Source organism: Gadus macrocephalus, chromosome 12, assembly GCF_031168955.1.
Source record: "Gadus macrocephalus chromosome 12, ASM3116895v1".
Classification (NCBI taxonomy): Eukaryota; Metazoa; Chordata; class Actinopteri; order Gadiformes; family Gadidae; genus Gadus; species Gadus macrocephalus.
In genome coordinates this window covers 22498553-22512656 of record NC_082393.1, presented here as the reverse complement: position 1 = coordinate 22512656, position 14104 = coordinate 22498553, and the positions used below count along the sequence as shown (strand labels likewise).

The window sequence follows — 14104 nt, the reverse complement described above, 5'->3', positions numbered from 1 at the left end:
TCATGTATAAACATAATTTGCTTAAACATGATGTACGTTGAATGTAATTAATTAAACATGAAGTACAGGCCTACACTTCTTTAACAAGTTTATTTGTTTTACTTGCTTCATTGCTTTTGTAGACCTAAACGATTAAATGTCAGAAGGATAACACGATATTTAAAGTTATACATTATGTATACAGTAGGAGGCAGTATTGGACAAGAAGGATATTCAGTTACGACGATACGACAGATAATGAAATTGTTTTTTGGTCGGGCCTTGATTGTACATTTTCAACACTGTGGTTTAAACCTGGATGCAGCTTGCTAAGGACCTGATGCGCCCAAGTTGTCCCGACGAAAAGCGAAGGCACAAGAAAAAACGGCTGGTATACAGAGTCCCAACTCCTACCACACGGATGTCAAATGACCAGGTAATGATAAATATATAGCCTACATAATTTGAGTATGAGAACAGTTATGTACAATTATTATTATTCTCAAAATCAAAGTTTCTAATCACTTTCCTTAACTACTTTAATATAACTTCAATTATATATATATATAATTAATTGCGATTGCTTAGAGGGCCAAGCACAGTGAAAGTATGCCTTTTGTTATTGTTCGGTTTATTATCAGGTGTCAGGGACGAAGTGGTATAATAAAAAGATTGCATGTGCCAAAAAATAACTTGACATTTTGTGTAAAAAACATTTTTAATTAAATTGAAACGGGGAGGCAGGGGAGCAAATAAAGACATTTAAAAACAGATTTTGTCAAATGTGTTTTCATGGCGAAAAGAGTGAGATACATACACAATGTACTTCATAAACAAAACATTTTAAGTTTCATTGGTTCCTATACAGGAATTCTTTGGTTTCAATCGTCACCTGTCAAAACTGTATGAGAAAATTGGAGAATGAAATTTCTAATTGAAATACCTAACATTATTCTACTATATACAATAAATGTTGATGGTTTATAAAACTGGACTTCCAGTGGTTTTGGGCTCCCTCAAAGATGACCCCCAACCTCGAATACTGGGAAACATCTCCATCTGTTTGGGTTTGCTGAGTAATCAAACCGAACTGGCAGTGGTACTAATGGAGTTGTACACACTGGTGCACAGGCCTTAACTACCAGACTAGATAATATACAGGCTCTTGCTGATTACCATAGATCACATAGTACCCGGTCTTTACAGAGTCTGTTTGATTGGATCCGTTTTAGACCAAGGAATCTAATAATATTTGCAGAGAAAGAAAATGTTGTTTTTGTTATTAAATTATGGATGCGTAATTTTTTTGCATAGGCCTGTTTGATTGTGAAACAGCGGGCGCTAATGACTGATAGCATAGTTTTGCTTTGACCATTGAAACCACAATTTGACGATGCTGACACTAAAATATTTTTAGAACAGGGAGCAACAAAGAGATAGAAATTGCAAAACCGTCACCAGCCAAACAATCAAAGGAGAGATAAAACAACAAAGTTTACTGGGCTGTCAAAAATGAGCATACGTTCAATCACCATTATGAGGGAAACAGTTGACTTTCATCCAAAAATACTCTAGATGGCACTAAAGAGCCATTCGTAAAGAGAGCTAAATCATGTCATCCACTATATAATATGGCATGGGTGATAAAAATAAATGTCTTGAGTGGCCAGGCATATATTCATTGTCCATTGTTCGTATAAAAGTGGTCAAAGAGTGTTGAAGAAAATGCCAAAAGAAGGAGGAACTCAATAAATGTAATGGTGTTGGAATGATTTTGTAATTTTAAAAGACATAAAGAAAGCTGTGCCTTAAAATAAGTAAGAATTAACAAAAAACAAAAAAACATCAGGATACAAGTTTTAAGTTAACACCCTGTTTTCTCACTGGAGGAAAAATATATCCAGCTGAAAGTGTGGAATATGTTGAACATTGATGGAATGTAACGTGACTCTATGTCATCCTCTTCGTCTCTTATGTGTTTATAAGCTGTTGAGCTCCAGCAGAGTCTGGTCCAAAACTTGATGCATACCCAGGTTATCTTCTTTGGCGCTTGATAATTGCTCTATAGTTTGGAGAAAAGGGATGACAGTTAGAAGTCATAATATTAGTTCATTCAAATGAATCATAATATATCGTCAGAAATAGCGTCACATGAAATAAGCACACTAACGGCAACCGCGGGCATTTTAATTTGTCATTAATTGCACATTTAAAAACTTTTGCAAACTTCAACGGTGGAAAATTTACGAGAATGCACTCAAACGATGTCCCTGAGCGACGTTAATCTGTTCCACATGCAGTGAACCGGACTCAGCCCACACTTTAGAAAGTCCAATAAAAAACTTCTAGGTTAGTCTGCATGCTTAAACTGCTGATGGATATTATATGCCAGCAGCTGACTGTTAGCTAAACATTTACTTAACTGATTATATAGTCACTTTTTTAAAAACGATTTAGTACCTCCACGTTTTATTATTTGCCTATGCTGTTGTTATGTTATTTAAACCGTTACGTAAGACTAGAAAAATACAATTGTATTTGCGTTGTACCATGTTATGTCTGAAAAACACATTAGGAAACCAACTGTGAGGCATTGCAGAACCCAGTGAGGTGCACACACTCTTTACCACGGCAACCCATGCTAACTCTTTGCAGGAATCTCACCGTGTAAAAGGCATATCGTTGATAACCGAGAGAAAGATTATGTAGAGTACATAATGATTTGCAACTAGCAGACCGTTGGTAGTACGTTTACCAAATTAATTACAATCAATGCATGATGATAAAAGCTGCAGCAGTGTATGCCCAGAGACAAGAAAGATGAAAAGGAAAAATATTTTTAATAACTTTTTTTTGGCAGAAAAAGTCACATATATTCAATTGGAAGAAAGAAAATAAAATACATAGAAAGACTCAGCCAGGATTTCAGGACCACAACCAAAACCCAAAGCTGGTTGGAGAAGGTGCGGGAATTGGAAGGGATGAAGAATGGGATGAAGGGATGTATAGAGACATAGAGAGAGGGAGTGAGTCGCTACAGAGAGGTCATGTCATTGAGGGCATGGTCCAGCTCCTCGCTGATGGCCTTATACTTCAGCTTCTGAGCATATAGTTCATCTGGAGGTCAGATGTCGGCAGAGAGCACCAAGCAGAGGTCAAATACAACAGCAGAGAATCCCAAGAAGAAAGCAGGGATTTGGAGGAATGGGAAATGAACACAAAGAGCGCAGAGGAAAAAAGGAAGATGGGAGAAAGAAAAAGAAGGATGGATGGTCAGACGTACGAATGATAGATAGATTGTGAGTACAGATCCAAGTCTGCCTTAGGAGATGCCAGCGAGCTACAAAACACTTTCACAGGCGCTTTCATTCACACACAGGGGTGTTCCCACCTGTGCTGAAGGCCTCGTTAAAACAGCCTCTCTCTAACCCCATTAACTCTGTGGTATGTGCTTCCACAGCTAAACAATGCTAACCTTGAAAGCTCTGCATAGCGTCAAGCTAACGTATAATAGCTGCGCTTTTCAAACAAGAGTCTTTGCATGTTGATTGGAAAAAAGGCTGCATTGCATAGTTGTGCACACCGGAGACCAAGACCGACATTTTATTAGTGTGCTTCAGTATGCATTTGGCAGCTCACTCTTTTCTGTTCACCGAAAATCTTCTACAGACTTTTGGTGTAACACAATATGCAGGGGGGGAGCGATGTCTACATTAACTGTGTGAAAAGGGACACATGGAAAAAGGGGCCACCTAGGCTTTGGGCAGTGAGATTCTCTAACTGTTACGGGGAAATGTCGCTAAATTATTCACTCAATGGAGGTAAGCTTGACATGTCTAATCATTTACTCACTATGAATACATAATAAGCTCCCACGGTGAGCTTTTCCTTTGAAAACCAGCCATCGTTACCGGCCCGGCCGTCTTTTTAAATAGTAAAAAACTGAAACCCTTCCAAGTCTATAACCTGTTTTTATATCTTAGATCACCCCCACCCCACCCCAATAGAAAACGATAATCTTCGGTCCCTGTAAACAAACTGAATGTGCCTGTGTTGGTGTGTGAATCCGTACCTTCCAGGTCGTCAATGGATTTTTCCAGTTTGGCCACTGTCCTCTCGGCGAACTCAGCACGAGTCTCAGCCTGTCAAACAATAACAAATGCCTCATTTTCATTTTCCAAAAATCGTTAAACGTGCCAAATAATCAATCCAAGCGGAGTAAATCTGGAAATGATGGGACACAATCCAACCTTTTTGATGTGGGAAAGATTACTGCACATTTACTCGCTGCATAACATATTCCTTTTTTAATTATTCAATTAAGTTCATCATCACCATCTTTTTTCCCTTGGATAGGTCCTCTATATTAATAGTTCATGTTCAACACGATGGAGCCATGACCAAAGAGGAGTCAGTGACCTCAGATGCTTCCCTGCACGGTGCTATGAATGCAGTAAGAAGGCTAGTGAGAGGAATGAGAGTGACAACTCACCTCCTTCAACTTGTCACTGAGAACCTTAATTTCCTCCTCGTACTTGTCTTCCTTCTCAGAGTACTGTTGGAACGGACAAGACAGACGGCTTCGCGTTACACATTGCTCGCCAAAACAAACCCTTTTGTTCTCGGGTGTTGGGGTGCATTAGTGTCCCCTTGCGGACCTGAAATAGTGAGAGGAATCAAGAAGTGCATACTACGTGTTTTTGTGTTCTTTGCTTTTCTATGTTTGTCTTCTGTTATGGAGTGAGTGAGTGAGTGAGTGAGTGAGTGAGTGAGTGAGTGAGTGAGTGAGAGAGAGAGAGAGAGAGAGAGAGAGAGAGAGAGAGAGAGAGAGAGAGAGAGAGAGAGAGAGAGAGAGAATATAAAGAAAGAGAAAGATAAGAAAGAGAGAGGATCACGGCCATGATGGTGATTATGATCGTAAATTCTGAACTAATCCTGGCAGACTGCAGTGCTGGCAGCGTTACAAAGCAACCGATTCCTCAGGGTGGGTGTGTATGGTGGGCTGCGTCTACTGTGCTGTGGACATCACAGTAGATGATCTGCTACAACATAGTTAGGAGCGGCCACGTGGCAGACCATGGTTATGTTAGGACCAGGGTCACCTCATAACACTATTTACAAGGAAAATGAATGTTTGGGTATCAGGTAGGGAGCTGCGGTGCGCAATTATAGGGATCAGGAATAATGCTTTGGTGAGGAGAGAGGCCTGCTGAACCCTGTGCACTGAGCCATAGAAAGGTCTAAGTACAGGACACGGTGGAACGTTTCTGTGCGGGCCAAAGCGCCATGACTAATAATTATTAACTCATCTTCAAGTAGAGCCTGATGAGTGGGCCGGAAAAGCAGTTGTACTTCCCAGAAGAGTTATTTTTTTCCATTGCTTAAGTGTTACTTAGAAGTGTGTACTCTGTGGCGGTGTGTGCGTTGTTGAAAACTAAGCAGACTGCTTCAGACAGCTCCTAATGACATGTGTAGTACTGTACTGTAGCTGTGTATTAGCCATGCTTATCGTCCCTTTGCCGTGTTTTGCTCGAGCTGAGCTATGGATTTGGAAATATGTTATAAAGTATATACTGTAGAAAATTAAACATTGAACATTGTGAGTGAATTGTTGCTCGTCCTTCACTACACCAGTGCTACCACATTCATTTCACTTCATGAAAGTTATTTCGGTGTAACTTTGCTCCCGTTTTTCTATTATCATTACCACAAAAGCCGATGCAAACTGCCTTTCACCCGAGTGAACTTCAGCAAACCATGCAGGGTACTGAGCAAACGTCCAGCGGGCAGCCACGGCTGATACGAGCTCCAGTGTTATCTTTCCACAAACTCCCACTCACCTTCTCGGACTGGGCTTCTAGAGACTTAAGGTTGTTGGTCACATTCTTCAGCTCCTCCTCCAGCCCACCGGCTTTACTATGAGGAGACACAGACAGAGGGTCAGCCTTGGAGTCCTGCTGCTGAAGTGTGTCTGTGTGTGTGTGTGTGTGTGTGTGTGTGTGTGTGTGTGTGTGTGTGTGTGTGTGTGTGTGTGTGTGTGTGTGTGTGTGTGTGTGTGTGTGTGCGCGCGCGCGCGCGCGCGCGTGCGTGCGTGCGTGTGTGTGCGTGCGTGTGTGTGTGTGTGTGTGTGAGTGAGGGAGTGAGGGAGTGAGTGAGTTAGTGAATGAATTATTGAGTGAGTGAGTGAGTGAATGTGTACAGTATATTCTACTTACTGTTCTGACACCTCGGCCCTGTCCTCCGCCCTCTCCAGCTCTCCCTCCAGGATCACCAGTTTACGAGCCACCTTAGACCCAGAAGGAAAGACTTTCAGATTCAGATTTCTTCATTGTTGTTGAATGGAGTACTGAAGGCAGGGTCTTTTACAGCCTACATCTCCATATAATTAGTCAGGAGCGACAGTATGGAACTTTTTTTGAGGCCAATAAGAAAAAAGGCTTTACATGGACTTTACATGGGCTTTATTTAAAAGCTGTTATAACAGCCTTAGTTGTCTTTTCCACAGCTCAGATTCCGCTCATTTCCATTCGTTTCAACACCCAGATATGACGAGAGTGATGCGGACTCTCTAACTGCGTCCATCTGCATTGGCCTCACCTCCTCATACTTGCGGTCTGCCTCCTCAGCAATGTGTTTGGCCTCTTTAAGCTGCATTTCCTGAATCTCCATCTTCTCCTCGTCCTTACTGGCCCGGTTCTCAATCACCTTCATTCCTCTGTTTGCGTTAAAAAATGCCATAAAGAAGGGAGAGTTACCTTGCTTGGCATCTACTTTGATGCATGGATAGATTGAGAGAGAGAGTGAGAGTGAGAGTGAGAGTGAGAGTGAGAGTGAGGCTGAGTAAGAGAGAGAGAGAGATTTCTTGAAACTAGCTAGATTGTAACAACGTAGCAATCTCTGGTGTGTAGAGTAACCGAAAGCTTGCATACCATTCCAGCAACAAGGCGCACACACACACACACACACACACACACACACACACACACACACACACACACACACACACACACACACACACACACACACACACACACGTACAATACATTTAACCAACGGACACTTTATTTTAATCCAACCTGAAGATTAAAAGAAAGTCACTGTCAGACAGAAAAAAACAGAAAGAGATCTTTGGCTCCACCTATTCCTCCGCCTCCGCCTGTAAGGTGGTGCTACTAACCTCTCACTCTCGTCCGCGGCCTTCTCCGCCTCCTCCAGCTTCTGAAGCGCGGTGGCCAGCCTCTCCTGGGCCCGGTCCAGCTCCTCCTCCACCAGCTGAATCCTGCGGTTCAGAGCCGCTACGTCACCCTCCGCCTGGCACACACACAAACAGAGAGGTCCTTTGATTCAGTCATTCATTTAACATGAACCTCACTTGTCCAGGAACCCCCACCTTCCCCCCCCCCCCCCCAAAGCTCTCCTTCCTCCTTCCTCCGTTGCTGACAACGGAGGAAGGAGGAGGTGTGACGGAGAAGCGGGCGTGGGACGAGGGACAGCATCGGAAGGAGTGGAAAGATAAAAATAGGAACAAAAGTAGGGGACAGCTGGAGGGAAATGAGGACAGGCGCACCTGCAGCTCTGCCGGAGATGAAGAGAGTTTCCACTCTTGATTTTCATTTCCTTATTGATGCGTCAGCTAGCGTTTCCCTTCCTGACATTTTGTTGTGTTTGTCCCGCACCGAGACAGGATTATTGAGCGAAATGACACAAGAAAGCACATTTAGAGCCAGAAAAGACAAGACATGGGAAAGGAGAGGAACCAGGACGGTTTGTGGTAGTGTGTCGTGTCGTGGAGATGACACACACACATCCTTGTTTAAAACAGAATGAGTTAACTCATCACATAGCATGCACTTAGATATGGAAATTATTCCATTTTGAGTTCTCATTCTCATAGCCTTTAAAGATGTGAGGTTATTTCCCATGTGCAATGCAGCAAATGCATTCCTTCTCCAGTACTGCGTGCCATGTACAACGTCCTCACACACATTTTCTAATTAGCTGTCAAGATTCATCCGGAGGGCGTTCAGTATTAACTTCCTATGAAGTGCTTTTGAATGTCACCGAACTCTGGGAAGAAATCCACTGGAGTCGCCCCATCTGCCGCAGAAACTGAAACGGAGGCATAACTGTGTCTTGTTGGACCTCCCCAAGGTGGAACGGGTTTCAGAAATCAATAGTCAACTAGAAATGATATGCATCAAGTCTCAAGACAGCGGGAGACATCTGCAGACAATATCTGTGATACAACCCAAACTCTGATCCAGCCCTGTTGCATACAGCTAGAGTTAATAATAATTTAATATAAGGAGAAACTGTACGCCGAGAGATGATTTAAATTAAATAGATCCCGACCAACTATTTTCCACTGTGGATGCTGAAGAATGGGGGAAAGTTTAATAGGAAGACTAATTGTTTGTCGCTTCTTCTGCCCTCGGTAAACAGACACGGGCAGATCAGGGAGTACCAAATGGCAAACAGAGAAGCAGAGAGGATTTCCTTTTCGCTTCTCAGAGACCATAAAAATATCTAAGGAGTCATGTGTAAATGGATAAATACTGAAGATTCAAGAAGTCAAAGCAAAACCGATCTCATTCAGTTTATTCTCGCATTCATTATTTATTTAGTTTAATAATTTTAAGACTTTTACTGTATTAACTCAAGTTAAACAATTATAAGCACTTCTAATAATAATAATACATTTAATTTAGAGGCGCCTTTCAAGACACCCAAGGACTTGCACGTTTCATTTATTTATCCAACTCAGCAACTTCAAGGCTTGCAAGCTGGTCCTCATTTATCTAGTCCTTAGTTTACTCTACAAGCCAGACACTCAATAGGCCAGAAAATCAAATCAAATCTTGTTGATATTGCAGGTAAGCAGGTGGTTATCCTCATTCAAATGAGGTCGTCGCCAACCGAGATGAGAAGGAAAGAGATAACTGGGTGGGAAGGAGAGCGACCAAGCTAGGTGGCGGGCACAGGGGAACCGGCTAATCAGGCCGACGTGCGCAGTCCTTCCAGTCCTTCCAACGTTTCAAGGTGGTGTTGCAACTGAAAATCCACTTTGGTATATTTTGAGATTAATTTAACATTTTCACTTGTTATGTTAGCTACCTCTGTAAATGAGCTCGGCATAAGTAGCTAGACAGAGTAAAACAAGTCTCCCTCTCTCTCTCTCACAAGGAAACAACCTTTTAAACTGAAGTGGGTTCATCTAATCACATAAGGTGCAACAACCTTTGACATGATAGGGGAACCATAAATCACACACAATGGGGTCTGGATTACTAGTGTTTTTGTAAGGTCCTCGTCAGTCAGCATAACATCAATGGCTTTAAGAGGAGAACCTTGAACTGAATACAGACCTGGGCCCTAACACATGTTGGTATATTGTTCAGTCCTGAGAGAAGCAATGGGTTGAAGTGAATGCCACATGCACACACAAACACCCAAACACACACACACACACACACACACACTCACATACAAACAAACCTACTATTCATGAGCCCCAGGTCAGTTACAAGGCAGATCGGATGCTGTAAAACATTTCCAGGCACACATGTCACAACACACACACACACACACACACACACACACACACACACACACACACACACACACACACACACACACACACACACACACACACACACACACACACACACACACACACACACACACACACACACACAAAACACACACACACACACACACACTCACATAAACTTTCCCACAGAGACAAAGACACACATTAAATTGCCCATATGCATGCATGCAAACATGATACCACAAACAAATAGTCTCAAGTCATCCATAACTCAATCAATCTACTGGCAACACGCCAGTCAAATGTCAAGTCACTAGTTGTTATGAAAACATGGAAACACCTGGCAACCAACGCCGGCATACAATGAACCATAAGTCTACACATACAATGGCCCTCGGACCAAGCAAACAGCTTACAGCACTGCGTGACAACACGGCTCTGCCCATCACCGAGGTTCAACAATTAAGGGGATTGTGGATCTGCTGTAAACACAGGGGGAGTGTTTATACCACATGTGGTTCCAGATGGTCTCCAAGGCCTAAAGTTCCTCCATTCATTTCCAGGGGTTCAGAAATGGGCCCTCCCCCTTACAATGTATACACACTGAGGTATTCAGCACACTGAGTTTTTCTTTTCTTTCTTGTTTAAGGGAAGAAGGAAGACATTGACCCAACTGGAACAACCATGAATCAGGTTCCAGCCGGACTCATATAGAGGTAAAAACTGTTGTCAAAGTGCAAGGTCCATTTATTGTCCTACAGGTGAAAGCACTTGTGGCTCACTGGACAAAGAGTTTCTCTTTGCAACCGAAAGCCATTTGAAAGACAGTAAAATTGAAAATAGAGCTGCTTAAGCTGTACCAAAGTCATAACACAAACTCATTTCCTCTCTCCTTTCCCTCATGACTATCTCTCCCTTTCTCTCTCTGGCCATTCTCCCCCCATCTCTCTCCCCCTCTCTGGCTATGCCCCTTCCTTCGTCACCAGCTCTGCATTCCCCAGCTGCCAGGGACTCACTCCTTATATGGACAAATTAACTTTGTGGAATTTGTGGTGGAGTATCAGCAAGATGTAAGACAGTATAGTGACATGCAGAAACCCTCATGCACACACAGACGTGCGCAGACACACACACGCACAGCACACACGTGCACAGACACACACACGTGCACAGACACACACACACACATACACACAAACACACACACACACACACACACACACACAAACACACACACACACACACACTAATTGCAACCATCTGTGGAGGCGGAAAATGCTGAAAAAGCCAGATACCACACTACGTGGAGGCGCTGCGCTGACTCCTCCCCTCGACGGCCATTGATCCAGTTCAGTCTTAATGGAGGACATGAATCCAAGCCTGCTGTTCCCTAGGTAGCATCAACCTGGCTCAAAATAACACCAGGATCTTACAAGAGCGTGGAGAAGTATGTCAGTGGCTTTCTGGGCCAAAACGAGCAGGCGAATGCGCCGTACATCTGTAAGGTATTGAGTGGTATGAAAAGACCCATCAGGATGTTCCATGACTGGACCGGTACACTGGGGCTGGCTCTGGTAAAGAAGGGCAGAAGTCGTGGACGCTGAGCCCCTCCCTTGCTTCTGGTGGCTCAGAGTCCATGCTGATGTCTGAATCCTGTGTGGTTCGGGCCTATTGAAGCGTTCTTATTTGGTTTTGAGTTGTAGCCTTCGGAAGGGAGCCGAAGTATGCTGTGAGAAACATTAGTTAACGTATGAAACACATTGTTATAAATGGTTGCATCGTGTGTCATGTTCTTTTTGATCTTGTCATAGACCTTTTCATTTTCCACACTGTGCTTTTTGCCCATTGTGAATGGTTTTCCATTACCCAATATTCATTATCCATGGAATGTATTCATTATGATTTACTTGTCGTTTTAGGGAATGAACACAACGGCATGGATTCCAAAAGTTGGTTTGAAATTATACTGAAGTAATTTAAGGCTTTGAAAAGTTTGTTGCATTTCAGGTCTTTTGAAAACCCATCCTACGGAAGGTGCCGATGGTCTATTATGGGATGTAGCAGGTGTGGCGCGGGCCAACAACAGCATGTCGGGCAATTGTAAACGACTAACAGCTCTTGTTAAAACCTTGCCAGTAAAACTGTTTACATCTCTATATATCAGACTGACCAAGCCCATTACTGCTTCCAACCACATGCTCCAGATGCTGACAGATGGGGGAACTCCTGCTCTGGCACTGTGTCAAATTGTCTGAAATTGAGTTGTTGGTTTTCTTTTGCCTCAAAACCAATGGGAAACTGTATCTATGAATGGCTCCAGAGAGAAGAGGGAATTACAGAGACCTTCCTGTTGAAATCGCCCTAAACAAGGTTAGACCTTATATTAAAACCTTTAATACAGAGGAAGCCATGCTTGATCTAGGGCAGACTATACATCTATCCTAATGCTCACTTGGATCGCAGCCCAACACCACCTTGGCGTGGGTTTCACTACCTCAACCCCACTCGCTGTGGACATGGGAGTGTTCCCCCAGAATGGGCGGGACTGCCAAGAAAACATGTGGCCAGTTATATTTGGAAAAAACTTGAGACTATTCCCAGGGAAAGAGTAGGCCTAAGTCAAAGGCCACAAGAGGAAGTAACTTTTTCCATAGAATGGTTCCATTGAACAGTAAGAGGCCTGGTACTAAGCACATTGGCCTCACAAAGCAGTAAAAAGATGCCAGCGACGTACTCACTTAGAACTCAGGCCACAGAAAATGGTGATTCCTGGAATATTTCCAAGCCCTTTCCTGTAATTAGACCAAGCTAAATGACACAGAACAAGAGTAAAATAAGGGTTCACAGAAATATTTATCAAAGAGAATGTAGGCTAATGTCAACCAAATCACCTACATATGTTCAAAATGTGTGGAGAAAAGTATGACAAGGCAGACATAAAACATCCTTCAACACTAAGACTAAAGTATGTTTGGGGCAGCAACAAAGTTATTCGCAGTTCAAATGGAAGTGCACCGAAACAATCACACACACACACACACACGCACACGCACACACACACGCACACGCACACGCACACGCACACGCACACACACACACACACACACACACACACACACACACACACACAAACAAACACAGTTCACAGTATCTTCCTGCTGATCAGGGCTGGACTACAGAGACAGGAAGTGCTGGAGTAAAACTACAGGAAGTTTTGGGCCACAGCCTACAGAGGACATCCTGGGAGTGACAAGGCAGGGTTGCCCTGCGTCGTCCCAGCAAAGATACCTCACACTAATAGCATAATAGCTTCCTCATTTCCACATTCCCCTGTGTTCCCCACTTCCTATCATCTGATCTCTGGTATCCTGTTCAACCACTAAATACGCTGCAGTCGTAGTATTCAAATCCAAGTTTATAGATTCAAATAAAACACTGTGAAAGTAACTTCATTTGTGTCACAAGGACTCGACAAGGAGCGACCTCTACGACCGAATGGGACCTAATGTGTCCAATCTTATCTCAGGCTATATCAAAAGATAGCAACGTTGGGGCAGAGTGGGTACAAGGTCACTCGTGCTCATGGAAGATTAAGAGGGATTCAAACGCTATATTGGAGAGCTCTGTAACGGATCATCATTACATCATCATCATCGTCGTCTCTCGTTACCTGACGAGGCACACAGCAACACCCTCAGGTGTGGGGTTGTGGTTGAGTTTGGTGAGGAAATCAAAGTGAGTCAGGGTGGAGCCCTCCTCACAGCTGTGATGGAACAGACAGCTTCACGGAGTATACCTGGGGGGGGGGGGGGGGTGAGGTCATGTCTTAGGGCTGTCGAGGAGACACAGCAATCATGGCCCGGAGGTTTTAGGCCCCATTAAGTGTTTTTTTTTCCCTCAATGCTTGTTGTTTTGATAGCGGCACCTTTCTACCAAGCGGCAGATGGTTTTCAGGCCAGGGCATGACTCTGAGTCGCTCCCATTTTGCATGTGGGGTAATAGAAGAAGCTTTGGTCTTACAACAAACAGCTGTTTACGAGCTCAGGTTGTATCTAGTGCTTAAGCTTATACGCACCCCAAATGTAGTGGTTCTGCCCAATTGCTTTTCTTGGTTACCTCTAATTAGTATTGATATAGTAAAATGAATGAAATTAAATCATTGTTTTCCACTTGTATTCATTATTTGTTCCTTATGAAAAGTTGTATTATCTGTCAAAACATGAATTCTTAATGTGTTCATAAATGTGATCAACCATGTTAAGTGTGTAATTTTGAAAGAGAGCAAGATGCTGTGTGTGTGTGCGTGCGTGTGTGTGCGTGCGTGTGTGTGTGTGCCCTTTGGCCAATTAGCCTGAGGTTGTGTCTGCCTTATTGATATCCATATGTACAGTAAAGCTGTTTTTTATACCCACATTAACAGTGTTAACACAACGGCATTGTGGTTAAGGAAGGAAGTAGTCAAAAAGCCATTCCATGGCTCTGTAATAAAGAGGTTCTTACTGTTTTAGGTTTCTTGCCTCAATCAATCTTGCACTAGGCCTACAACCACCACTGGCAATTTAGCCTGATGCAATT

General features: G+C 43.2%; 1 protein-coding gene across 2 annotated transcripts in view; it reads right to left on the bottom strand.

The window, feature by feature from the left end:
* Nucleotides 1-678: 678 nt before the first annotated feature.
* The window catches only part of tpm4a (tropomyosin 4a), a 22069-nt gene continuing 8643 nt past the window's right edge, over nucleotides 679-14104 (bottom strand). The window contains exons 3-9 of one of the 2 annotated variants that reach the window (XM_060067479.1): nucleotides 7157-7290; nucleotides 6577-6694; nucleotides 6195-6265; nucleotides 5820-5895; nucleotides 4472-4534; nucleotides 4052-4121; nucleotides 679-2041 (exon numbers count right to left, since the gene is read on the bottom strand). In XM_060067479.1, the coding sequence (XP_059923462.1) occupies nucleotides 1959-2041; nucleotides 4052-4121; nucleotides 4472-4534; nucleotides 5820-5895; nucleotides 6195-6265; nucleotides 6577-6694; nucleotides 7157-7290 (615 nt within the window). In that variant the 3' untranslated portion in view covers nucleotides 679-1958. Of the gene's footprint in view, nucleotides 2042-2802; nucleotides 3097-4051; nucleotides 4122-4471; nucleotides 4535-5819; nucleotides 5896-6194; nucleotides 6266-6576; nucleotides 6695-7156; nucleotides 7291-14104 lie in introns of those variants that run through there. The other variant, XM_060067478.1, reaches the window with a different exon arrangement.